At 35.5% G+C, this 27889-nt stretch overlaps 4 protein-coding genes across 11 annotated transcripts in view; 2 read left to right on the top strand and 2 right to left on the bottom strand.

Moving 5' to 3' along the window:
• Window positions 1-3043, top strand: part of PIG-Z (phosphatidylinositol glycan anchor biosynthesis class Z) — a 5191-nt gene extending 2148 nt beyond the window's left edge. Inside the window, exon 4 of the mRNA XM_046614380.2 lies at window positions 137-3043. Within this exon, the coding sequence (XP_046470336.1) occupies window positions 137-1040 (904 nt within the window). The 3' untranslated portion in view covers window positions 1041-3043. The remainder of the gene's footprint in view (window positions 1-136) is intronic.
• On the bottom strand, window positions 2746-12345 carry HDAC6 (histone deacetylase 6). 5 transcript variants are annotated; one of them, XM_046614370.2, is made up of 19 exons: window positions 11698-12345; window positions 11237-11416; window positions 10150-10572; window positions 9895-9992; window positions 9646-9819; window positions 8775-8967; window positions 8595-8654; window positions 8475-8534; window positions 8173-8262; window positions 7987-8093; window positions 7744-7887; window positions 7552-7658; window positions 7301-7470; window positions 6835-7175; window positions 6057-6382; window positions 4914-5495; window positions 4356-4531; window positions 3672-3959; window positions 2746-3509 (listed from the first exon to the last, which is right to left on the bottom strand). In XM_046614370.2, the coding sequence occupies exons 1-19, from the start codon at window positions 11698-11700 to the stop codon at window positions 3423-3425; spliced, it is 3609 nt and encodes a 1202-aa protein (XP_046470326.1). In that variant the 5' UTR covers window positions 11701-12345; the 3' UTR covers window positions 2746-3422. The 5 variants fall into 5 exon arrangements, with proteins under 5 accessions (XP_046470326.1, XP_046470329.1, XP_046470328.1 ...); XM_046614373.2 differs by lacking the exon at window positions 8595-8654; XM_046614372.2 differs by lacking the exon at window positions 8475-8534 and having other exon boundaries at window positions 11698-12344.
• Window positions 11044-20232, top strand: LOC124213254 (mitochondrial intermediate peptidase). 3 transcript variants are annotated; one of them, XM_046614377.2, is made up of 12 exons: window positions 13192-13583; window positions 13667-13903; window positions 14033-14188; window positions 14258-14520; window positions 14627-14813; window positions 14894-14973; window positions 15744-15932; window positions 16025-16166; window positions 16429-16767; window positions 17617-17838; window positions 17944-18174; window positions 18267-20232. In XM_046614377.2, the coding sequence occupies exons 3-12, from the start codon at window positions 14048-14050 to the stop codon at window positions 18567-18569; spliced, it is 2097 nt and encodes a 698-aa protein (XP_046470333.1). In that variant the 5' UTR covers window positions 13192-13583; window positions 13667-13903; window positions 14033-14047; the 3' UTR covers window positions 18570-20232. The 3 variants fall into 3 exon arrangements, with proteins under 3 accessions (XP_046470335.1, XP_046470333.1, XP_046470334.1); XM_046614379.2 differs by lacking the exons at window positions 13192-13583; window positions 13667-13903 and adding an exon at window positions 11044-11178; XM_046614378.2 differs by lacking the exon at window positions 13667-13903 and having other exon boundaries at window positions 13192-13666.
• Cul4 (cullin 4) lies at window positions 19488-27889 on the bottom strand. Of its 2 annotated transcripts, none has more exons than XM_046614375.2 (11): window positions 27317-27889; window positions 26643-27006; window positions 26041-26229; window positions 25436-25582; window positions 25105-25291; window positions 24832-25024; window positions 24445-24746; window positions 23171-23401; window positions 22824-23102; window positions 22526-22678; window positions 19488-22257 (listed from the first exon to the last, which is right to left on the bottom strand). In XM_046614375.2, the coding sequence occupies exons 1-11, from the start codon at window positions 27627-27629 to the stop codon at window positions 22162-22164; spliced, it is 2454 nt and encodes an 817-aa protein (XP_046470331.1). In that variant the 5' UTR covers window positions 27630-27889; the 3' UTR covers window positions 19488-22161. The 2 variants fall into 2 exon arrangements, with proteins under 2 accessions (XP_046470331.1, XP_046470332.1); XM_046614376.2 differs by having other exon boundaries at window positions 24832-25021.

The raw sequence follows: 27889 nt of genomic DNA, 5'->3' as shown, positions 1-27889 counted from the left end.
GATTACGATGGGATCCAATTGATCCAGCCATTTCCAAGTTATTTGAATATCAAAATCAATTTGCATACATCAAAGCGGGAAGTTGGCAGGTAGTCCCATTAAGATCAACCAGATTAACCATTTGTTTTTCTCTCAGGTGTCTAAGAGGTCGCTGGTCAGAATTGCCCCGTATTCAGAGCATCATTGGCCTGATGACAGCATCTTTTATCCTGCCAATCCTGATGCTGTCTGTCTTCCCCCATCAGGAACCGAGATTCCTGATACCGGTCACATTGCCGTTGATATTTTTACATTCGCAGAGAATACGCCACGTCTCAACAGTAGAGAGTGTTTCTTCGTCAAATAGCGACGAGTCAAAATTAGCATTCAGGCGAAATAAGAATAGCACTAACAAAGTGCTGGTTGTCTGGTACGTTGTGAACATAGTTTTGACCTTCTTCTACGGTTTTCTTCACCAGGGTGGCGTGTTGCCTCTTGTTTCACACTTGGCGGCGGAGCTCAAGGCCAAGCCGCACGCAACAAATGTTCATTTATTCACTTCGCACATTTATTCCATACCCACAGCATTGTTACAACTCCGCAATACACGAAAAACTTATGTAACACGGGAACAACGAAAGTACAAGCTTGCCAAAGATTTTCACCTGTATGAACAGGGCTCAGAAAATGTCGAACAAATATACCAGAACATCGTGGATAAGATACAAGAGTGTGAAAAGAAATTGAGAACCAAGAAACAGCCCTATAGACTCTATTACGCTTTGCCTGCTACGTTTTTAGACGAGTTTACTAGGTTCAGATTGACGAACCAATCTCAAGTATTCCTGTTGAAAACTGTTAAGACCTTTCGTCCTCATATTTCCATCGAAAAGCTACCAGTGTTAGATTTTTTTTACGAATGTAATGACATGGATGATCTAGAGATTTGTACAAAGAAAATTGTAGACAATTTTTTAGAAAACTTTTACAAATGCTTTCGTCAGTTAGGTTTAGTGCTATTGAAAATTGAATCTTCTATCCCTGGCGATTTAATCACGTAAAGTCACACGAACGATTCTCAGAGTTAAAGATGTTTGCTTAAATTTCAATATCCAATTTTAAAAACTCCTCAAAAATTTACGTTCCAACGGATCAAATACTTCATGGCTGCCGAAAAAATCTTACTTTTTCATCGAACAAAATTCCAGGTTTCAAGGATCAACTTCAATTATGCTCTCTATTACATATACGGGGCATTCCATGTCAAATAGACCACTTCCTGATCGTCATATTTTTTGTTTTCCATGAAATTTTTTTTTTTTGGGTGTAGTTAGATCTCAAAAACACATAAATGAATTATTTTCCCATTTCTCTGATCAATTCCTTACGAGAAACGATTGTCGAAGTCGTGAAATAACATCTAAATTACAAAATCTGGAAACGATATAGAAAGTCCTGCACTTTATCCTAATCATTTTGGCATCTAACCATGATGGTCAACGATTTCCTAGGTGTCGAGATACCTACAATTTTTATATGACCAAAACGTGGAAAAATGTTATTTTTTTATATTAACTATTACTATTACAACTAAATCTCAAATGTTTTTCTGTCAGTAAAAATTCTTTTAAATTCATTTGAAAAGTGAAGTTTTATCTGTTCGATTTTTAAAGGACAAATTTATCGAGTTTTCAATGTCTCAAAAATCTCAGAAACAGTAACTTCACATGAAAAAAGTTAACTTTTTTCACGCTTTGGTCGAATATAAATATGCTTGGGTGTCTCAACACTTAGCAGGATATTGTTTGACATCGTAGGTCTTCTGCCAAAATGGTCAGAATAAAATGCAACCCTACAAAAATGAATTCAAGTGTTTTTGATGTTCTACTAGACCGACAAAAAATTTCGAAAAAACCAAAAATATGAAGGTTTGGACCTGGTCAAATTGATGCATATATTTAGAATCAACCGTTCATTCATCGAAACGTTCTATCAGATCAGTAACGTGGCTTACGCAAAACTTTAATTTTAATATTTATATCTGTGAACAATTGCTTATCATTTATTATTATTTATAGGTACTTGTGGCACTATTGTGTAACAGTTAGTTGTTATAAGCAATCTGTATATCCGTCCACATGTTTTACATTCGACGTACACATTAATGTTCTCGAATTATTGTAAACTGCAATATCCTGTTACAAATGAAACTAACAGCTAGGTAATTCCAGAAGAACGAAAGAAACTTCGACTAATTCACAAAGTGCGGTCAAGCTAAGTTTTTTTGTCTTTATATATCGAACATATGTATTTCTAAATCTCGTTTCCTGTCTGAAGTAAAATCACTGAAAATGATTGAAATTTGCGAGTATTAACAAATGTACGAAATCTGGAAAAGAAGAATAAGCAGAGATCAATCAAAAGAAGAGAAAGAATGAAAAACTGCAGTTAGTAAAGTGTATTTAAATAGTAAATTAAGTGTTATAATCGTATCACATCAACAATGATTGGAAAAAGACTTAATCAGATCTCGTAATTAAAGATCAGAGAAGTTTGCTCTGAGTTTATGCTACAACATACTCGATCGTGAAATCTCGTAGAATCTAAGGCATTAGAATTAATATTACGCTTTGATATTATTAGAATTTCATCAAGTCTTGGATCTTGGTATAGAGAAAGGATGGTTAAATACGTGAAAATAAAAAAAATGTTATACATATATAAATAGAAACCTAAAGATAAAGAGGTACCAATAAATCACAAATGAAAATGGAAAATTTAGAAATTTTTTTGAACTGTTATAATAATTATTCTCTTTAATACAGATGACATTATTGTTATTGTTATTATTACTATTATTACTATTAACTTCACTTATTATCATGTTGTTCTGAATATAAGCCGAAGTTTTATCGTTGACAGCACCTGTCAAAATAGCCCTCGTCTCATACACGGACCCGTCTGATGTGCGGGTAACTCAAAAAAACATCCCAAAATACTGTCGCAGAATTGGGGAACGTCTTATACTCGTAACAATACGATTATTTTAATTTATAATACATCCGTTGTACTTGAAAAATATACCATCGTAAAGCTGTTAAACACTCTGATTGAACTAATGGCCTCCGCACAGCGTCTAGTGAGAGTGTAATTTCGGTTTTTTATTTCGATTTAACAACAAAGGCAAAATATGCTGTTTTTACTTTTTTTTCACGTAATAATAATTTGATTAACACGAGTTTGGTTATAAGGTTTCTTTCAATCACCAACTCTAGTTACATCGTTTAAAATCCAACCAGAATAATATCCGCCGAGTTGTAAAGACATGGAACAGGTTTTAGTTAATGATCATTAATGAGGTGTTAAGATACTAAATGTTGTGTTTATGACGCGATATTGTGACCTTCGATTAATGTTGTTGCGGCGGCTGCCTAGAAAAATGATTAAGCAATTTCCAAATTGTTGTAAGTCCAAGGTAAGTCCTGATTAAATTTACTTCGATGGACCGCGTTTCTCGCTGCGTAAAGTCGCTAAAGAAGAAATATGAGAAAAACATACGTTAGTGACGAATAACTCACAACATGAGAATGATACGTAATATGAGGAAGATCCACAATAGGGTATTAATACTCAATATGAGAAGGATACATAACATGGCAAGTGATAAATAATATGGGAATAAATAGACTCACAGGGTTGTCAATGTACGCTTCACAACCATAACACCAGACAGACAAATCGCTGAAGCTAAGCGTCATCGGATGCTGCGTCGCTTCGCCATGAGTAACCGCATGCTCATTGATACTTCTTGCACAATGTACCGTGTAACACTGCAGGCAAATCCAGTTTTCTGCAGTGCTATTGCACTCTTGGCAAGGAGCTCGAACGTCAATCCCGTCCGCTGGCACTTCTTCGACAGTGGGTAAGTGAGGACAATCCCGTAGCGGAACGATAGCAAACATTTCACCATCTACCAGTGCCTGGAAATTCAAGTCCATTCAAAGGAGTGCGCTTTATTAATGTTACTAGTTTGAGGAAAACTAGAAGAGATTCTAATCCTTTAGTGAAGACGATGTGACAATCCTCAACAAATTTTGGCTCGTTAGATTTGATAATAAATAGCTGTTACTGTTCAAATCTGATGAATTTCTGGAAATTAGATTACGATTCGCAGCTATGAAGGATCCTCCTCCGTTAGAGTGGGTGCAGTATTTCTCAACTCAAACTTCCTAAATTGTTTCACTTTTATACAGTAATTTCATAACACTGGTCACACTCGGTATTTTTTCACCACCTCTTCGTCAATAATATTGTTTTTATCATCAAAATTTTGAATCGAAATATCTCACTATAATTATATAAGTTAAATTAGAAACCTGCATGTTTTCCGAAAGATACTGCATCAGGCTACCTGCTCCTGCTGCGCCAGCAGCACCGCTCAAATCATTAGGATTATTTCCTCCTCTGCTTCCACTTTGATCACCTTCGTCATTTCGTCTATCAGATCCTTGATTTTGATTAGGATTGACACAGGTTTTACCGTAATTTGCTTCTAGATAAATTAATAATTACGGTTAATCAAAACAGCAAAATCCAAAATATCGCTAATACTGTCAAGGTGTCGCTTTCGTCTTTTGCAGCGAACTAAAAATTACCGTGTTGCATGACTTCCAAATTGCTTATGAACAGAAATCAAATAAAAATCAACAAACAAGATTATGAAGTTTCACAATGAAGGTGAAATAGCACTGACAGCTAACTTCAGTTTAGGTGACTCAAAATTGATCTAATAATTCGAAAGTAACCAACTTCCGATATTTGATACGTCGGAAAAAAATTGTTTTTATTTAATTTATTGTTAGATATAGCATGACCTCCGTGAAGATTGTATGGTAATAAAATTTATAATTGGTTCAAACGAAAAATAGACTAACCATTGATTTCCTCATACTTTTTCGGGATTCCTGTATGAATTTCATGTCCTCCTGAACTGTCAAAATCGAGAGAATCGCTTTCGAAATTTTTTATCTTTAAATTTTCAATCTCATTCTGTAGCTTGTTTATTTCCTCATCCGTGACTATGTTCAGGCTGAATTTATCAATTGGCAAAGAGATCTCCAATTTTTCCGACTCGATATCTTCAAACACGATCTTAGACTCGGACGTTTTTCTGGAAGCACCACGACGTTTCTCTGATTTATTGCGAGACGTGGTAGTTTTGAGTTTCGGGAGGACATTTTCTTTTGGCAAAGACTTTTGGAACATTAAATTCGGCCAGTATTGCTTGTGCGTTCGTAACACATTGTTGATCGAGTTTATGGCACTTGAACACGGCGGTTGTTGGAGATCAATCATCACCAATGGATCTCCAAGCAGGGCTTTCGTGCACATTAATGATGCGTAGGAAATCGAACTGACGTTGTAGCCACCTTCGAGTGATAGAATAACCCGACCGTTTGCCAAAGAACTCAGCGAGTGAGTGAGATGACCATACACTTCCGGTGAAACATTGCATCCTGAAAAAGAATAAGATGATAGTAGAAAAATGCTATCATTCCTTACAGTAGGATATTTCAATCTGTTGCAACGTCTTTATTTTGCTCCCATCCAGAGAACTTGTTATAATTAGAAAAAAGAAAAAAGATTGCTCTGAGAATTCCAAGCTTCCCCAATTGATTAGCATAGGGAAGTCGCTTTTTTTTAAATTGGCACCAGTCACTCATATTTGACGATACGGACGTGATCTTGGGAGCATTTACTAGAGAATCGAATTTCGTACATACAAAACTATGGTTTGGACCTTTGTTATAAAGTCAACAGTACGGCCTCTAAAGATATTATATACAGGCTTATCTCTACAAACATTTTTATAAATAATTGAATTATCTACACAAAGGCTTTTATGATCAAGTCTGTATCAAATGCGGTTGAGTGCTAGTAATTTAAATTTAATAATTTAATCTTAAGTGCGAATTTATTTTTTGCTATGTACCAGTGGTAGTTGGAAACTACAAAAAAGTCTTATTCTACATAAATGAGCTAATTCGAATTTTGGTAAATTAAACCGTTAACACTACCTCCCAAAGGATCCCCAATGCAGGCATCGAAACCTGCGGAAACCAGAATTAGTTCAGGATTGAATTGGTATGCAATCGGCATGATGACTTGTTGGAAGCTCGCTATGTACTCTGGGTCTCCCATCCCTTTTTTGTTCCAAGGTATATTCACATTATATCCTTCTCCCGGACCAGTTCCAGTCACTGTATAATTCGCCCGCTTCGAATTCGGGAAGAAACCAGCGTTGTCGTAACGATGAATCGATGCATACAGAATCTGAGGATCTGTTTCCAAAATACTCTGGGTTCCATTGCCATGGTGAACGTCCCAATCGACTATCAACACCCTGCAACAAGCAGTAAAATTTCTTTTACGTCGGCCGTTCAACTGGCCGATCCAGTGTATTGTATAAAATTATGTGTATTAATTATTGGACAATTTCTTGGGTTTAAACATTCGAAACGATCGGTTTTCTAAATCTCTGCAGCTGAATATATAAAAATTTTATGAACTCGTGGTATTAGAACCCTTTTTACAATACTTAATCTGTATAAAGTGTTTTCAGAAGTTTCCAGAGACTTCTACATATTGACTCAGAATATGAATAATGTGGTAATTTTTTTTTACAGCGGACAAGCATGGTACATTTTTCTAAAAATCTTTGTCCAAATTCATGAACATTTTATGAGTGTTTGCAAAAGAATAGCAGTTGTTCCAACATTCGGCAAATTCGCTAAACTTCCAGTTAGAGGGCAAATTCAATGCGGTAAGTTTGCGGTTCAGTCAAAATGACTCTACCTCTTCAAGTTATAATTTTTTATAGCATATCTGGCAGCGACAGCCACGTTGTTAAATATGCAGAATCCACAGGCCGTATCTCGTTCTGCATGATGCCCCGGCGGCCTGACGATTGCCAAGCCCGACTGGCTCTCCCCGGTCAAGACGCTATCCACAACTTGAAGCAAACATCCGGCAGAGACAGAAGCGCTCTTCCACGTCTCGGTGTGAAGGTAGACTGACTTTAATTCAGACGCCTGCTTAGATAGATCTTTCAGCTTTGTTGATGAGGTTTTTTTTATCATCTCAATATACGTCTTCGAATGAGCCAGTGACAATTCTTCCTCCGTCGCCATTCTTCCCTTGAGCACAAAATAAATAAACAGTGTTGTTTTCGACAATTTCATTACTCAACGAACTTTTTGATGTGTGGCTACAAAAAATTGTATAAAGACGTTCATTGGTACAATGAAATGTTATTACATACTTGGAGCAAATGGCATCGTTTGAGAAATCCATATTCTTCGTGTTTGGAAAAAATTCCCGATATTCTCTCAGGCCTTTCTGGGTGGGTATTATCCACAATATTTGTATGACAGAGCATTCTGTCGTCATAAACAATGCAAACTTTGTTAGGCGCTTTGTTCAAATTTGTAACTGCAAAGATACAGTAAAATTAACAAGGTTTGAGGCCTGCAATTAATAATAATTTTTTCACTAATACCTTAGCCAACTCACATTCGATCAATAAATTTAACTTGGTGTCGAACTCGGCAGCTAACTCTGCACTCGGAACTGGATAACAATTTCGCGTGTCGTAAATCTCTGGTTTAGGCTCCCGATTTCTGTGAATTCCATATTATCATTTATTCCGATGCAGTATTGTTGTATAATTCACGATTATTTACCGATGTAGAGGATCCGACGTACTTAAAAATAATGTTGGGCAGGTGTCTGTTGTTCTTTTCCTCTATACTATTTGCTGGAACATTTAAGCTGTGCGTGTCTTGATATTGGTAACAACTCCAATAACTTTTGTGGGCATATATGACATTCAGAATAGATTCCTGTATGCTGAGAATCATGGATCGATTAGATTCGAGAAATTATTCCAGCCACGTGTGACAAAAAATAGTTCTATTCTTACTTTTCCTCATAAAAAGTTATCAGTACCTGCGAGACGGTTTTTCTAGCGCATGCAACATTGGGCAAGGATCTCCCAGTAATGTTCTTAAAGTTAACGCAGCTCCTTCTGCTAGAGATTTTAGGCAATACCCACCCTTAAAAGAAATATTACTAGATCATTTACAGAGCAAGTCAGAAGGTTTGAAATACTGGTTATATAGCACAAACGTCTACCTCCAATACAACCGCAACTTTACCACCAGCTAACCCCATCAATGGATGTAAAAGATGCGCGTAACAAGCTGGCGTCACGTTCATTTCACCCTGTGAAAATTTGAAACTATTTTGTACTCGATTGAAGAAGAAATGTGGAGAGTGTAGATGCGATTGGACAATTAATTCCAGCAAAATAAAGTTGCGAAGTCTGAAATTCGAAATTTACTCTGATACTGAAAATCCAAGTCTGCCGTCATAAACTGATTAGGTGCTTTTAAGGTTAAATTTTTGAATACAGACAGTACGCATATAGCAAATACCTTCTCATCGCCAATTGCTGAATCGAATCCGGCAGACACAATGACAATGTCAGGACAAAACTAGGTCCATAAAACAATAAAATGAGTAAGAATTAGTTGCAGTTTAGAATTATTTATTACCTCAAGGCAGCCAAGAGCTGCGTCGTAACCAGCTGAGACAATAACAAGGTCCGGTTGAAACTAGAATGATTTTGTTCAAGGGTGTACTTGGATTAATAAGAATATACTGAATTGATGGTTACTGAAATAATTAATTAGGATATATTCATTTTGAGCTCAAATTCTGAGTCTCTGATTCACCTCATAAGCCATTGGAAGAAGGAGCTGTTGAAATATGGCGATATAGTCAGCATTTGTCATTCCAGTTTTGTTGAGGGGAACGTTGAAATTGTAACCTTCCCCTTTTTTCTCCCCAACGTAATCGTAATTTGATTCCCTAAGATTTGGCCAAAACTCGGCATGTTCGTATCGATGGATGGAGAAGTAAACAACTCTGGAACAAAATGGTGTCACATGTGTCACAATAAAATTCAAACTTGATGAGCCATTGTAGAGTAAAATCTAACGAATCTAGTTGATTTTTTTCCATAAGAATCACCAATCAATGGAAAACTGAAAAATATCAATTTTCATTTTGACAATTTTCTCAAGGATTAATTGGTTTTACTGTCCAAATCAAAAGTTCGGAAAATAGCAAAAGCCGTTTGAAAAATCTCCAGTAATATAATTATCTCCAGATTGGGAAAAAATGTATTTGTATAAGTACACCACGGCAAATGTTCGACAACAATTACATTTAAATGTTATATATAACTGCGTTATAATGTAAATTTTTTAAAAGATTTATCATACAATTTGAGGGAATCTGGTCGGTGAATAGAATAAAATCAGAAACATTAGAATTAAAACAGGAACACCAGTCTTCAACAATCTAAAATGCTCGAATTTTAAATCCTTCTCTCAAATTCTTCATATCTTAGCTTGTATCATACAAATATACTTAGATTCATTTCTATTATATATTACGGATGTTATTTCGTTCGTATTCACCAGCATTAATAGAAATGACATTGTGAGAGATTTCTTAATCGGTTTCTTCTCTTTTCTTAATTTTTGGTGAAAATAGTGAAGCCAATTCACACTAAAGATCATCTACCATGCAATCGCTTACCTCGGATCATTGTAAAACATTTGTTGGGTTGCTTGTCCGTGATGAACGTCCCAGTCAACGATTAATATTCTGCTTGCCAAATTATCATTGAGCATTTTCTGTGCAGCAATAGCTACGTTGTTGAAGTAACAGTAGCCACAATATTCAGCCTTCATTGCATGATGACCTGGCGGCCTAAGAGCCGAGAATTGTGTATCAGAAATATAGTAAATAGTGACCAAGAGAAGTACTAGGACAATGAATAATCACCTGATTATAGCCATCCCGTTTTGTACTTTTTTTTTACATATGCTTTCCAGCAAAATTATCGTTGAGCCAGTAGCCAGCAGCGATAATCTATAAGTCGACTGTAGGAAAGAGAGTCGTTATCAATACAGTATACTGAAAAGAATTGTTGCATATCCAAATTTAATCAGCAGACTTTGCAAATCCACAAATTTGCTACTAAATTATTGAATAACAATCAAAATTATATATTTTCTGTTATTTCTGCAACCAACTCACAGGATGAATGTAAATAGAGTCATATTTTGAAGCCAACTTTTCAAGATTGTCCTCGTCTTTGCATTCTGCAGTTTCTTTCAGCACATCAATATGCTGCTGTGTGTGTTTGAGTAATATTTCTTTATGAGTGGCTTCACGCGCTTCTATAACCCTGCAGCGACTGATCAAGCCCAAGTCTTTGCATCTTTCCAGAATCCTTGTGAACCTCTCAGGGCATTCCGGATATGTCGAATCCCAAAGACACCGGTGTTCTTCCATCGACCTATCCCAAACAAGACCTGTTTCGCCACGCGTTATTGTCTGGGCGTCCATGGCCTTCTGGTAAATGTCTCTGAGGATAGTGTTTCCAGATTTTTTCGGGTGGACAAGCTTTCGCTCTGCTGCCTCTCGCTTTGCTGCCGCCAACGCCGCCGAAGGCCTGGCCTTGAGTAATGAAAATATAAGGAAAATAATTTCAATTTGCAAATTATCATTAAATTAATTATATTGTCACCTGTTCTTCACCACTCTCAGACATTTTATGAATTTATTGGTAAATTGCTTTAGAATACAGAGTATTTATCAATGGTTAAAACGGACTTTGACTGTAAGTGCAGTGGAACTGATGAAACTATTATCATTGTATTTGCTTTTCAAACTACAGCGACACAGATAGATAATTAGATATACTGCATGACATTGGCAAGATTGGCAGGGCTATCTGAATACTTTTGAGATAAGATATTTCATTAAACCATTTATTTGAACTTTTGTCATAAATATGAGAACCCAGGAAATCTTTTATTTTAAAAAGTGTAAACGGCTTTATATGATAAACACAAATAAAGTAAGTACAAAATCATCTCTAGATAATGTGATTGAAGTTTGCATCTTTGAACTGCAGTGCATTCCGATATATCTAATGAACAAGTAAACAGTCTACCTCGAATGTCGAGATATTGCTATTGATAACGTTAATACTTTCTCAACATTGCAGATATTTATACATCTCAACTTCTGTGTGTGATAATTTCACCAGTAAATAAAAAGGTATGCAACAGGTTTCTTCATCCAAGTATCACTTGCAAAACCATAATCTTATACTCACACTCATCGATTTGGCTGATTTTTTACCGCCAACATTTTTCACTGTTGTGGTCATGTTGCTTTTTGCAACTTTTCTGTTACTTCTTCTGGTCCCTTCTATCACCTGGATCAGATGTATTTCACTCTCTGCCAATTGTCTAGCGGCAGTAAATAGGCTGTTCCCACTGGCATTTGTGTCTGTCTGAATGGATGAGTACAAATGGCATGATTGTAAAATAAATATATGAAGTGGTAAGGATAAATGACAGGTTTTAAATTGATGATAATTTACAGGAATACCAAATCTGGATGCTAACTGTATACAACCGTAGGTAATTAGTGGGTGGGTGGGGAGAAAAACGAACTGAATTAATAATCTTCTGTTATCGAATGTCGATATTCATATATGGCAAAGCGTATGAGGATTCCTTTTATGGTTATATGTGTGGGATGACGGAATGAATAAATACACATATGTCTCACCATCGGTACGTTCGTTGAGTGAATAGTATAACCTCGAAACTTTCACAATCTCCTGATTTGATTGTCCTGAATTTACAGATTCGTCATATGATATTGGTGATCATTTTTCAAATGAATCGGAGAACTTTTTCATCACATTCATCGATGAATTTCAATCAAGATTAATGTTTGATCGTTGATGAATGGAAAGGAAAATTATCTACATCCCTAACATAACCCTCTCTCCCCCCCTGAATAAGAGCTTCTCATCGCCAGAGTATGGGATTGCTCATCGTTTAAATCGCCACTTTGTTGCACGAAAATTGAGGCTACGCCCGTGTATTATTTGAAACTGTTTTTCCCGGAAAATCCTACAATTTTATTAGTTTCTGCCGTCATATCCGTCGTTGATTATTTAAGTTTGATTCTACTACTGTGATTAATCGTTACAGTTAGATCGAACAGTGCCAGCAGGATACCATACAAAGGGATGTAGACCAACCAATAGAAAAAATGAAAATCTAATTCGTGACATGCAATGTAACTGAAACCGAAAACCAATTGGGCCACGATTTTTTTAATTTGATGGATTTTTCAGTTTCTCTTGGACAAAGATTCTTCGATCGAGTCGATCCAGCGTGCATTTTGAAAATTTTTGAATTCTATACAACTCATCTCATTACAGAGTACAGAGAGAAACCTCAGAGTACACGGATTGTTTCATGGTTTTCATCCTAGAAGCAGTGTTGCCAACACTCTGAATTCTCTCCCACTAAGACGACCAATCAATTCCAGTGAAAAACCACTAAACTTGCCCCTGGTGGACTGTATTAAAAATTTTATTTCAATTTAGCGCGCGAATATTTGCCTAAAAATAATTATCTTATTTGTATGTATTAAATGAACATCTATAATAGAATTTGGATCTAATTATTACTTTATAATACATGGTAATATAACATTAGCATTGGACGTCAATATACCGCTAATAAAATCGAATAAAAAAAAAAAACAAATAAACTTTACTGTTATTAGACAATGAATATTTATTATTGATATAAACTGTAACATCCATAGAAAAAAAAGGAAAAAAGATTTACTTTTCATGCTGTCATCTGATGATTAAGGAATTAAAACGTGTAAAAACTGATGACCAACCATATCACTGACAAAATCAACTAACTACTAAAAGTGAATTTGTTCTACCGCCCCAGAATAAAAACAACCAGATTTAGTGGAAAAACTACTGAGTTGGTAACACTGCCTAGAAGTGAAAAACTGAAAAAACCGGTTTTCCTGTTCTCAAACTTTGTTTAAACAAAAACAACAAGAAACTGAAAGTGGCAAACGCAACACGTAATTTCTTATCATGGGTTTTTGCCTACAGAAATGAGTAGCTGACGGTCGAATGATTAACGCGCATACGCTGAAATGCTAGAGACCATATTCTAGAGTAAAAAGCCTACTGATATATATATATATACAAATATATCAGTGGTAAAAACAGTTTAGTCAGGTTAACCAACCGTCATAAGTTTAGATGGCAGGTCTCCGTGAGGTATGTAACCTCAATAATTTTGACAGTTATCGATGACAGTTGCTGAAGATCGAATGGACAGATTGTGGATGTTTTCATTTGAACAATTAATGAATAATCGGGGTGTCACTCAAGTTGAGCACAACCTACCACCGACAGCTGTCAAAATTTTTGAGGTTACGTTGCCTTCGGTCATTGCGGTGTCCTAAGACGCTTTGTCAACCTGACAAGACAACTACTTTTAAATCTAGAATTTTAACGCATGTGCGTTAGACCATTCGACCGTATCATTTCATACTCTGTAGCACAGTTTCTATATGTATATAGAAATATATATGTATATAGAAATCAGTGCAGCTAGCGCTACTCGGTAAATTGTGATCTAAAGTTTCTTCTTACCGACGGAGTCCTGTAAGCAGGAAGTCTAATGAATAGGATATTCTTACTCAACAGGTACACATATTACATACATACACTCTACCAGGATAGTTTTGATCGAGTCCCTGCACAAAATAACCCGGCGTACACTAATAAACCCTTCAAACTTATGAGAAATATGAGCTGCACTACAAGGAAATTTCTTAAATGTTACACAAATAATTGATAAATATTATTTCCAAACTTGAATATGCAATAGTACATACATACTTATATATTCACATGATTCACGATTAGAAATGTAAATAGCAGGTAAGCCATTACATTCGTTTATCCACTTATTTGTTTATTAATTCCATTATTTGCTTACTTTTCATCTCTGATCTCTAATCACTGACTTCAGTTACTGCTTCTTATTTTTACTGTTATTATCATTCACAGTCCTAAGTTGAGAAAATGCTGATGTTGATTCGAAACAACGTTGTTACTGGATTGAGAAGAAAGTATCGAGATGTTAGCACATGGTCCTCGTTAGCAACGGCATTCAACACAAAGTCGGTTGATGTGATTGATTCTTTAGTGTCGCGAAAAGAAACGGTAATTTCTGCATAACAGAACTTTTTTGACCATTTCTACAGTGTGGCACATTTATCTCATTATTTCCAGGGTCTATTTGGGATTCCTGAACTCGACGATGCCGAAGGATTTGATCTACTCAAAAGAAGAGCCATGGCTCAAACAGACGAACTAATTGAAGAAGCTACGAGCCAAACAAGAAGCCGAAAAATTGTAGAAATTTTTGACGAGCTTTCTGATTCACTTTGCAAGGTTGCAGACTTAGCAGAATTTGTCAGAATTGCTCATCCTGATAGGAAATTTTCAGATGCAGCCGAAGATGCTTGTATCACGATAAGTGGCGTCGTCGAAAAGTAAACATTATCCACTTGTGTGTTGAGAGTAATGAAGTTCCAGAACTAATATGCGGTGAAATGATTCCACCCTGTTTTACTCATTCCCAACTCTACCTTCTTGTAGGCTGAACACCCATAAGGAATTATACAACTCATTGCTGCATGTGGTGAAAAATGGAGACGTCGTGGAAACTACAGAAGTAGACGAACATGTTGCCAAATTGTTTGCTTTTGATTTTGAGCAATGCGGTATACACCTAATCGAAGAACAACGGCAAAAAGTTGTACATCTGAATGATCGAATTCTCCAAGTAAATTGATGTTGATTCTACAATGAAGTATGAATTCTTGGGGCTGAAGAATCAGTAATGCGATTGTTCTTTTTCCACAGACGGGTCAGCGTTTTATGGCCGGCACAACGCACCCTAGAGCAGTGAAGAAGGATGTTCTTCCACCTGAAATAAGGCAATAGTAAGTTACATAGATTTGATGAAACATGATGTCCCTGGAGAAAATTATTTTCAAAAACTTCGAAATTTCTACCAATTTATGTCGAATGTGAATGTCCGACAGTGTTTCTAAAAAATCTCTGGCTAATTCTGATAATTTCTAAGAATTTTGTATTGAATTTAAGTACCTTAATTTCTATACCAAAAATTAATCTGCGCAGATTTATGAAAAAACGTTTATACTTTTTGGGAATTACTGCACTTTTTATAAGTTTAGTACTATTGAAACTGTTCTGTTACTGATATGTCCACATTTCTTCATCTGCAATACAGAAAAATTAATTTAATTATTTTTCTAATATTTCAAGTTTCTGTTGGGAATTCATCCTAGTTTTCTCCAATGCAGTACCATTAGAAAATACGCAGAAGCACCAGAACTCAAATATTGTCAGAACCGTCATATAATAAAGTTCTCAAAATATGATATTCTTCATAAATTGGGCCGATTTTCACTCGAATTTGACTTCATCACATATCGTTAAATGGACAAATATTGAAAATTTCTCAAATTTCCAACAGAAAATGAAAATCAAAAGAATCACATGTGTTTTCTTCAGAAGCTGTCTACAATTTCTTGAAATCTGTGAGATATTATCAGAATAATTTCAATTTTTGGAATAATAATGATAGGATTTCTCTCAGAACTGTTGAAAACATGTTATCTTTCTGAGAAATTTCTGAGGCCTTTTTTCACCAGGGATAAATTGTAAGAGACAAATCGTTATCATTTAGCTTCACTACCGAAGGCGGTCAAATATTGGTCCAAGGACTTTACACAGATTCCTCCAATGCCATTGCTAGAGAAGCTGCATACAAGATATTCCTATACCCGGATTCTCAACAGGAGCTTCTCCTCAGGGGCTTATTAAACGATCGACACGATCTGGCTGAAATATGCGGATTTCCTTCCTATGCTCATAGGTCAGTTTTGTCAATTAAAATTCGTGGAAAAACTTGAAACGCAGGATTGAAAATCATGAGAGTTTTGTTATTGTACTTTTATAACTTTTTAGAGCCGTCCGAGGTAGCACAGTCGAGAAACCTGAAGTAGTTTATGAATTTTTAAACATTCTCAGCGACCAGCTCAAGCACAGAGCGCATAGTGATTTTCAAATAATGCAGCAAATGAAAAATGCTGAGACTGGAACAAATCAGGTCAGCTAGAGATAAGAATCAATGCTTTGAGAATTTAATAAAATTTTCCCAATAAATATTCCCGAAACTTGACTTGTTCCTTTTCAAAAAATTCATGTTGCAATATATTTATCATAGATTTTAAATGTTTTATACATTTTTTTTACCTCAATTTTAATCTCATATTCATTAATAATGATAATTAGTAACTAATAAATGCGGAGAAAAACTCTAAAGTAAAAACTATACCTTCTAATTTTGTCCCATTTCGTTTCTTATTCAGGATTTAATGGCATGGGACACAGCATATTTTATAGCAAAAGCAAAAAAGGCATGGCTGAACACATCTAGTGCAGAATTTGCACCTTATTTTTCTCTTGGAACGTGTATGGAGGGTCTGAATACGTTGACGCAAGCTTTGTACGGTGTTAAATTGGAGCCAGAGCCAGTCGTTAAAGGTGAAGTTTGGGCCAGCGACATTCGCAAGTTGGCTGTGGTAGATGATGTCCAAGGGACGTTAGGATACATTTATTGTGACTTTTATGAAAGAATGGGGAAACCCAATCAGGATTGTCACTTCACCATCAGAGGTGGAAAGCAGTTGCCTGATGGCAGCTACCAGGTGATACAGACAACGTTTTATTAATTCTGTTTAATGATTTGTGCACTCGAATTATTAGGAAAAGATTTTTTTTTTTAAGTTCAACAAATCTGTAATTTGTGCCATTGACAATGAACACGAGTAAAACATCGTTATTATGTAATGGAAATAAATCTGCACAAATTCCAATAACACAAATCGAGGTATAATCTATTTAGAAAAAAAAATATACAATCAGAACAGTCAAACTGACCAAACTAGAGGTTCATCTGGGCTGATCCGAATTTTTTTTCGGCTTATTTTACTCACTAACTAAACTGTCAGAAATTGTCTGAGAAATATTCAAGAAATCCTACATTACAGTATAGTTATAACGCGCAAATGTAATCGGTAATGAACATTTGTTCTACCATACTCAGAAAAATTAAGTTTTTATTAACCCTATAGATAATTATTTGTAAAATTTTTCTCAAATGGTTTCTAAAGATGTCTATAACAAACGAAATACGCCCAAAAACTTTGGAATCGGATCAACGACATCAGAGTTCTTAATTATTTTGATCTTTCTATGCATAAAACCGTTTCTCAAATTTTCAATATCCTAGCTTGTGTTCTTCAAATTTGCTTAGAATCATTGCTATTGCATAATAGAGATGCTGCCTTATCTGCGTTTATTTTCACGGTCACAAATATCACTGTTGGGGATTTTTTAAACACTTACTGTTTTCCTCACTTTTTATTCAGACAGTGCAGCCCATTCTTGCTTAAAGTATTGATCTCCAGCTCGATATTTTTCTAAATAAAAAATTTCTTAACATACAATTGTAAAGTCCAACCAACCCTTTAATACTTATTATTTTATGGTTTCAGAATCCAATAGTTGTGCTAATGTTGTCACTACCATCGCCACGATGGTCATCCCCGAGTCTTTTAAGTTCGTCGTCGGTGGATAACTTATTTCATGAAATGGGACACGCGTTGCATTCAATGCTGGGCAGAACCCAGTATCAACACGTCACAGGAACGAGGTGCAGCACAGATTTTGCAGAGGTGCCAAGTGTCCTAATGGAGTACTTTGCAAGCGATCCCAGGGTTTGTAACTACTTATAAAATGCGTATTTTCGTATTACCAGTTTCTGTATCTTCCAACTTTTATGTATTCTTATAAAATCGGGTTTTGGGTTCTTCTCGAATCAGGTGGTTTCGACGTTTGCAAAGCACTTTCAAACCCAGGAGCCAATCCCTGATGACATGCTGCACAGACTGTGTGCCTCGAAGCACTTGTTTCCTGCCTCCGAGTTGCAGAATCAAGTATTTTATAGTATGTTGGATCAAGTGTATCACAGCCGTCGCTTAGAGCAGCCCAGCACAGAAATACTAGCTGATTTACAAGACAGATATTACGGTTTGCCATACGTCCAGAATACTGTGAGTGTTGAATAAAATTTGATAAATATTTGTCCACTTGAATATCATCAATAATACGTAATACTCAACACATTTTTAAACCAATTGTTCAGGCTTGGCAGCTGCGATTTTCTCACCTTGTTGGATACGGTGCGAAATATTACTCGTACCTAATTTCTCGCGCCATAGCTTCGTGGATATGGCAGACTTACTTTGAGGCTGATCCGTTCAGTCGACTTTCAGGGGAAAGATATCGGACAGAATGTCTTGCTCACGGAGGAGGAAAATCTCCGTCGATATTAGTGTCAGATTTCCTTTCCAAGGACGCAAACGCCCAAAATTTTGCGAAGTCATTGATCAACGAGATCGACGCCAAAAATGATCACATGCATGAAATAAAAAATATCACTTCTTAGCTCCGTTACGTACCATCGATTCTCTTACAATCATTGTTGGAAAGAATGTGGTTTCTGCAAAATTAATAGTTTTTCTGTAGTCTAGATTGTGAGCAGACGTTATTGTTTGTAACTATACAGCAAATATATGCACTGAAATTGACTGCATCAGTCCGCTCGCACGACGCATATTCAAGCTAGTCTGTAGCGCAGTGGCTAATCGTAATACCATAGCTTTGAGTTTTTGCGTACCGAGGTCAAATTCGATCTGTTTTGTTTCTTATTATCTTCTGTTAACGCGGAAGTAGACGAGATCAATATTTTTTTGTTAAAAAATAAATAAACATAACAAATCTTATTGAAAATAGATTTTACTACCATAAATCTTATATAATCTTATATAATTGACAGTAATTGTAAATGAAAAATATACGTATAAACTATACAATTTCAATTTTTGCTTTGATTTTTACTTTTCAACGATAAGAGAACCAGTGCATTACTCAGCGTAATATCTATGATAAAAAAATTCAAAGCATAAAAGTTCGAAGCACCACGAGCAACGTGCGACCGCATATTTGCCATAGTCAAATTTTTTTATTGTGAATGTCATTAGGAAAAACAACCTCGTTACGGTTGCTAAATACCTCGCGTTGTAGCGATAATTTCGCGACAAACCATGCATATTGAAGCTTTTCTTAAAAGCCGGAGTCTGCAATTGATGATAGATGAAGGAGTGTATTTTAATTGCATCACTTTTATTTCTAATTTACCTCTGCTGTGCGATAAGAATAGGGCAATTTTGTAATCGGTGAATGTAATTATTCACTTGGCTGTAAAAGTATTTGAACTGACTCGTGATTGAACTGTGTAAATAAAAAAAGCCTTTTAAGATGTATATAACATCAAGGATTAGGTATTATAAATAATAGGTGTTGGAATTTTTCGTTGTGTTTTTATTACAAGTACGGAATCTTATCCTATTTACAATGTTGACAAAATCCTACGAAATATTTACCACAAAAATAAGTCTCGTAGCAGAGTGACTTGAATGTTTGGTACAGCCTGACGCAACGCTAGTCTCTAAGAGTTATTATTTATATCGGATTAAATTGGCATGATAATTATACGCGTATGTTGAGAAATGTTGATCGGCATTCATTACAACTGACTTGCAAAAAATTTCAGTAAATAATTGAATCTACGGGGTTAGTGGCAATGCTATACTTTGATCTAGAGCAGAAAAAAAGGGACTTATCCGTGTTGTGGCGATACGAAAGTGAAAGTGAAAGTGAAACTTGTAGCCTAAGTTAGCAGCCATGCAGCTTAAAACGCAAATTCGATTTTCTACACAAATGATTCAACTATTAGCATTTCGAAACCTTCATTTTCAAAACTAAATCGCAGGCAGCAGGTAAAACTCATTCCTTTCCATGGACGAAAAAAAAAAAACGAATCACATATTTCATTTCTGTTTTAAGTTAAAAACGACTAAAAATTATTTCTGAAGAAAAAATGTCGAATGACGAACATTATTCATTCAATAACTTTCACTAATAGTAATGTGTAATAAGCATTCAATTTCACCTTCTCTTCTTGTAGTTGAATTTTTATATTAATTGTCATTCGGTTCTGCTGTTGATTTCATTTTAATTATACATATTATTCATTCATTACTATTGTTGTTATAATCGAAAAATCGGTTTTTTCATTAGTTTCAATCTTTTTCTTCAAATATTGGGTATGTTTATAAAATTATCACAATGTGTGGTTCATTGTAATTTTTAACACAGTTTTTAGTCAGATTTTCATTAATTTAATCATTTTTTTCCTTGCCTTTAGTCCTTTCTTATATAGTTATCATTTATCATTCTCGTGTTTATTTACGATAACACTAGACACACTTTTTTTTTACATAAACCTCTTCTTTCAATTTCTTTATATTTAAATTATTATTATTATTGTTATTATTAATACTAATATTATTATTCACTCGAAGAATAACTCGTTTACTTTGGGTAGGCAGCAGAGGTTCAAAGAAATATTTCTTCAGCATTGCACGCTATTCAATTTTAAAACCAGCTACGCCAATCAATCTCTTAATATGACACTTTATGGTCTGTGTTATACCAATTAATAATATCTGATCAAAAATCACTGTCTAACATTGAACGTCCAGAGTTCACATGCTTTACTTTATGCAATCTAATCACATTTGCAATACACGGTGGCCAAACGAACAGTCTATGGTGTTTCAAATAAAAAATGAAGAAGTTTTAAACACCACACATTAGGCAGTCATTTTTTTCTTTTTTACGTTTCAAGCCAAATTAACTTTTTTTCTTTTATGCCTTACCATTTTCGAAAATAGAAAAGCCTTTGTAAGTTTGTTGTTTTATTTTTTTTTCTTCATCAATTCTGAGCAACTGATTTTAGTCAACTCGGCACTACAAAGCGCGACAATGACTGTCGCTGTTCTCGATAATTTATATTCCATATATATTCAATCGGTCAGTCTCATCCGCAAATTTCTTCAAATAATATTTTGTAGCTTGTTTAGGGCTAATGGAAGCGTGTTTTTCGTTTTTGTTTTTATAGATTGGTTTAGTCCTTCCTGTAGATAGTTGGAAAAAAATTTGATTTCGTCCACTTTTATTACTATGTCCACCTTAAGAAACTACAGCGACAATTGATTTATAACATGTTATCATAAATATTATGTTTTCATTCCAGAAAAATTAAAGAACTGCGATGCCCATTTTTTGACTTCAAATTTTGTTTGTTGTTTTCTATTCTGCCCATTTCTTCAACCAAATTTTCTAGAGTTTAAATATGCATCGTCAGAACTGTACACGGTATAATAAGTATGCCAATAAAATCAAGGAGTTATCTATAAAGACTTGATTGAACAAAAAAGTCTTTGTTTCATCCAAATGAAATATTTTGACCTCTTTACAAAATTTATCGCAAACTTTGTACATTCGAAGATTGTGTGGAACGGATGTTATTTGTTGTTTGTTTGTTTTCTATATTTTTTTTTTTCTATGTAAAAGAAACTATATTTTTATACCCTTCAGAGTTTGACGAAGAAACAAACAATCTAACTCATAAAGAGTTTGGTGAGGCTGTTTTCAAGTTTTATTAATACAAGCAAATTTCGATAAAATTGAAAATTACGAGTTTCAATTTTCTAGATAAACAATACGTGAAAAAAATAAGAACCGTTTCCAAATCGTTGAACGGATCCATATTTTCTGAACATATTCGGGGGATATTATCTCAATCTGTTTGCAGTTCTGCGTTCTTCAAAAAGAAGTGAAAAAAGAAAACAACAAATCATTGTAGAAACGTTCAAGAAACGTTTTGTAGGAACTTGGATAGAACTAAAGAGCTCTCCCAATTGAATATTTGATTTAAGATCGACGATTCATCTTCCGAGATGAATGATCTCATCGAGGTCTTATACGTCTCTTCTTATTTACTTATTTTTTTTCTTGTTCAAAAACAACATCTTGTAGCCTAACTTGCGACTGTGAATAATAGTCACGTCTCGATACGCATTGTACAGTGCTAAACTGAATAATCCTATCCTCAACTTCATGTTGGGTTGAGGTTACGCTACGTAGTTGTACTGATTCGCATTATCCTTATCGCGCTCCATGTAATCTCTATCTATCAAAGATTCGATTCTTTTCTTCAAGTCTGCAGGCTGAAAAAAAACCATTTTTTTTCTTTCGCGTTAATATTCCGAAATAATACACAAATCTTAGTTAAAATCAATGAAATACTGATTCGAGGAGTTAACCACCTTTAAAATCTGGGGTGCACTACTCATGAGATCCCTGAAATCTTTGAAATCATGGCAGTTGTGAAATCTGATATGCACGCAAACCGATGAATGGTTAACCCCTCACTCTGAGCTTTAAATTGCTGAACTTTTTAAGTACCTATTTCTAATTTCAGTGACTTGAACATACCTTGACTGGAAATTTAAGCTGATTGTAAAGTTCACTGATGAGTAGATTGTGTGTCAATGTTTTTCGCATTTTCATAATCCTGACTATGGCCGCGTCTATCTGGTATTGCCTATCTTGATAAACTCTTTCCTCTGTCGCTTTTTGTTCTTCGTTCTGAAAATAGCGAACAGTGTTTAATTTTTGCGTTCAACGTCTTTTTGTTACAATTTAAAGAGCACAGAACACATCTATAATTATAACAATAAAAAAAAAAAAAGAAAAAATTACTAATTGGTTATCGATAATAAGTAAAACATACCGTTTCTTTCATTTGTATTTGGTTGATCTTAATTCTGAAGAGTTTATTCGTGAATTCCGCGTTGAAGACGAACCTGTCGTTGTCAGCAACGTCTCTGCCTCGAGGATTCTTTTGCAATACTCTAGCTTTCCCACAGGCCAACGATTGCAGAGTTCTTCGAAGTTCACCATCTTCTATATTTGTTGCAGCTTTAATATCTTCAAGGGAAAGATTATCTGTGTCGTTGAATAGTATCAAAACAAGTGCTTGGAACAATGACACTTGCAGCTCTTTGTTGCCCTGCAGAAATACAAGGTTATTATGTCAATACTGTTGTACAATAACTAAGAGTACAATAAAATAATTACCTGATTGAACCACGCTTTGAGAACGCAGTGTCCTAGTGTTGGCTGCCACTGTAATTTTCTCCCACTGTGCTTGCCGAGATAAAACTTGTTGAACACGTCTTGATACTGTACCATTTCAGCAGGTAAGGTCACTTCTAGTACAGGATAAGTTGGCCAATATCCCATTGTCAATATAGATACTGTGAGATCTAAATTACTAGCCGAAAATTCGTTTTGGAGATTGCCTGCGTACTGAAAGCGAAGACAAAACTGTTACCTAATTCTATCAAATTATATGAAGAATGAATAGATCAGATAGTCTGAACCAATAGTTGAAAAATAAAAGGAAAAAAAAACCGTTCGAAAAATCTTCAGAAGCGTTATCTGTTCTATTTGAAAACACATTAGTAGTTTTCTGAGCGATTTCGAAAAACATAAGTTAAGATAAAAACAATATGAGAAAAGGGTTTATAATTATCAGATACAGTGGTTAAACTCTATTGTTTTTGATAAGATAGTAATGTTTTTATGCTCATATTTACTCGCTGACCAGATTCTCAAACATAGCATGAAAAATACACAAAAAATCATACATTATAGTATAACTATAACACTCAAATGGTACTGTTAATGTACGTCTATTGTACGGTAATGACATGAATTAGTCTGGCGTCAATTTTGTTGAAATAAAATTTCTTGACTTTTTCCAGCAGAAATTTCTATGCTCCTTTAGGTTTTGTCATCAAATTTACGAAATGTTGAGCTGTTTTTTTTTTTTTACCGTGAACGGCGTTTCAAATTGTACGTGAGAAGGGAGGGAAAAATATGAAAATCTAACAATATTATTTGCAAAAGCAAGTTTGTCTGAGATACATTCTCAGTGGTACAATGTAATTCCCTGACTTTTCCCAGTCAGTTGGTACTCTGATGAATATATTTTTATTCAATCAGATGACTATTTATAAAATATTTCTCCGGCAATCTCTGGAAATTTCTATAATAAACAAAATAAGTCAAAAAATAACAGAGTTAAACATGTTAAACGTTCTATTTAGTAAATCTTTTCTAAAATTGTTAATATCTTAGCATCTGTTATTCGAATTTGTTCAGAATAATTTTTATCACATAGTAGGTATATTGTTCCATTCGTGTTCACTGTCAATGGCGCAAATAACATCGCCGGAGATTTCTCCAACAGTTTGTTCTCTCATTCTAAGTTGTGATTTAGAAGGTACAACCAATTCATCTTCAAGTATATTAATCATTATCATCATCAATTGATGGAAATTACTCACTTGTTTGAAGGCTATATTTATGTCTTTACTAAGTTCCATATCCTTGAACATTCCTTCAAGTTTGCTAGTAAATCCACCGCCGCATTCTTGCTTCAGTTTTGAGAGCATCGACTTTTCAGCATCGACAGACGCGGATTTTCCAACCAGCAAACGTTTGGCAAGATCCTTTTTGTAGAATGCTTCAAACACGTCTTTACCATGAATAAAACGGAACAGCACCATGATCTTGTCGAGTAATCGTTCGAGTTCCTCTTCAGTTGCCTCTTTGTTTCCTGCACGTAGCTTGCAGTCGACGAATTTGGCTGTAATAAAAAAAAATTTTTTGTCAACAAGCTGTACAAATTTCTGATCTGTAGAAGCCGATTTTAGATTTATGAAATACATCACCTATTAGTTCGGCCGGTTTGTTTGCCCGTTGGTTTATGAAAGCTTCGAAAGCTTCCTTCAAACTGTTGCCAAACTTCTCATTTCGGTGAAAACACGTGTTCACTATATTGTCCATTTTGTCTTTGAAATCTAACAGTTCCTGAACCATAGTTTTGTCTTTTTCAGGATCGATCACTATTGTCCTTCCCTTCTTCTGAAACGAAACAAATGCAAGCTCAGTTTAAATACTGCCGAAGCAAGCAGCATGGAGTTAGACAAAAACCCTCTTTTTACCTTAATGTAAGAATTAAAGTTAAGGCAAAGTTCAATCAGGCCATTTTTGACACGGCTGTACAAATTGTAGAGAAGCGACAAGTCGCTCGTTCTATTTTCATCCAACAAACCGCTAAGACCCTTCTGTAAAAGGCTTGTTATGTGCTCTGATAATAATTGTTTTTCTACAGTATGTATCAGGGACCATCTGGAAGAAGAATTATGTCATTTTGACGATTCAATTAACCAACATAATGGGAAGTTCCCATATTCTTCAAGTGGCTTCAATAATAAATACATTATATTACAGAATTTATATAAAATTCCAGGGCAATTTCTGAGCTGTACATACTTTGTTGATGTATCGAGGTAGTGCAACAGTCGTTCATTCTCTTCCTGAAGACGTTTGTCAACGTGAGCCAGATATTCAGGCACGTCATGTTCGTTCATAAGCCGTTGTCCCTCTGCGGCATATAATCTTTCCGTAGCCACCAAAAATCTGGATGTGAAAAATATTCTAGATAAAAACTGCAGATAGAGAAATAAAAAACATTCCCTTTTTTCGTTTTCCTGAGTGAGATTGCACCTTTTCATTTATTTCTTGCCTTGACATATTGCATGTTGCAACACTTTATCAATATTTTTAAGAAAATTTTAAAGTAAATTGCTCATCAATAGAAAGCAGAACATACATATTCGCATTGTTATTCATATAGTGATTATCATCTATGTAGATAAATACTGATAATGAAGCAAGCAAAACAAATGAAAGAGTTCCAACAAATCAAACAGATTTTAAGAATTGCGATGATTTCTAAATGAGATTCGTTCATGTTTTTAATAAACTTGGCACAATCAGCAACCGCCAATCTTGATGGTTCAATAAAAATTGAGTAGCGTATGAATTTTTAGACATGAATCGATGTTCTCACTATCAGATTTCTACGTTATACATACTTGGCTTCAAAGGCTTCTTGGTAAATTTGTAGATCAGACAACATTCTCAGCAAGGATTTTAGAAGAGTCCGGTCCACTGTATCCCCTTGGCGTTCCTTTTCTATGAGCATAAGCAATCCTTCGACAGATCTAGTCTGCACCAAGTTGTTTAAGACTATGTGAAGTCTGAATAAATGCAGCCCCATATCCCTGTAATAAGAATAAGTAATAGATAGTCAGTTACAATTTAATTTTCTTTTTCAATTAACAATGGTCTACTTTGCTTTTTCTCTTAGCTTGACCCAGGAGGTTGAAGATTTGTCTGTATATTCATTTTAGAAGTTGTTGAATGAAAGAAAAAACCAGAATTCGATTACATTGATGTCAGTCTGAGTAGCTGTTAAATTTCCAACTTTACTTGATTACCGTTTAAATATGTACTGAAGTTTAATTCAAAAAAGAATTTCCTTGTCTCTGATGTGTTTATAATGACATACATACGCGTATACATATACAAATCTAAGCAGTGAGTTTGAATGTGGTTCAAGGATTTGAAATTTCAATAAATCTGGTGAATTAATGTGTCTCAAAGATTGCGGCAAATTTAAAAGGTCAACACGTACCATATGGATGAGATGCTGGGATTTTGAAGAACATAGGTTCTGTCAAGGTACAAGAATATGCTCCTTATCATAATCATCTGTCGACAGTGAGACTGCCAACACTCATTCATCTTTTTGAGAAATATATGCCTATCCATAGACTCTGCTAAAAACTGTTCGATGTTAGCCTTGACGTGGGATTCGGTGAGCTCTGTCAAATTGGCATACAAAGTCGAGGCCATTTTGTGATTGCACATGTTTTCCACAGCCTGGTACAATTCTTCTAAAGAATACCGGATGCTTTTGCTAGTCTGAATGGCGACGACTGCCTCCCGCAACTTTTCCCACGTACGCTCTTGGTAATTGTCAGGAAGTTTGGGCTTATCTGCGTTGTGGAGAAAAATTATAAGCAAAGTAATAAGAGTAATGGAAATCTGTGAGTAGACAGCTGAAAGCATGAATAATGAGTATGGCAAAGGCGTAACTCCGAGTCTTTGTCCCCCAAGAATATAGAAACGAGACGCAGACGCCAGAGAGGGACTGTCTAACAAGCAGCAGGTAAATATAAACGCGAATGTCGCAAGTTTAACACGAGATTCGGCAAATTGCCAGGAATGACACTCTTTGGGTGAATTACAATTGGCGAATCCGAATTTGAGGTTAGGGTGAACTTTGGCTGCTGATCGGAAGCTTACTTTTGAAGTTCTTTATTATCAGTTTTTTCGCCGATCCTGGCTTCGCGTTCGTTGCGTTAGCTGATATTTTGTTAACCCCATTCGGACTGGCGACAGTCAGAGCCGAGAAATTTGCCCTCTTCTGGGTGTTCGCCGCCGAGTCGGTCATGTTTTCAATCTCTTCGAGCTGCCCAGCCGTCGCGCTGCTTCCCGTTGTCCCGTTCGGGTGCCTCGCGCGTTTCGCACTGTGGTTGAAATTAACCACCGAGTCAGTGGGCACCGATCTTTTCACCTGTGCTGTCGGCAAGAGTTGGGTTCTCCCGATTCTAGACATATGATCGCATCATGCGGCCCCCTCGGCCTTTTCGTTGCTTCACTAGGATGAAGTGTCCTCAAGTTTCGGGCTCAAGCCTTGTCGAAATTTGTGTAAACCCACCAGATATCGGTGAAACTCCTTCCTTACTTCCTTACTTTTTACCCGTGTACTCTTTCTAATTATTGTGCAAATTTTAACATCACCAGCGATACAATAATCAAGTGTAGTCAACTTTGACGACGGACTATTATCGTCCTCACACACTGGCAATTGACAGC

The sequence above is a fragment of the Neodiprion pinetum genome, chromosome 2 (genome assembly GCF_021155775.2).
Source record: "Neodiprion pinetum isolate iyNeoPine1 chromosome 2, iyNeoPine1.2, whole genome shotgun sequence".
Classification (NCBI taxonomy): Eukaryota; Metazoa; Arthropoda; class Insecta; order Hymenoptera; family Diprionidae; genus Neodiprion; species Neodiprion pinetum.
Note: the sequence above shows the minus strand (reverse complement) of the source record. Positions and strands in the feature narration are given on the sequence as shown.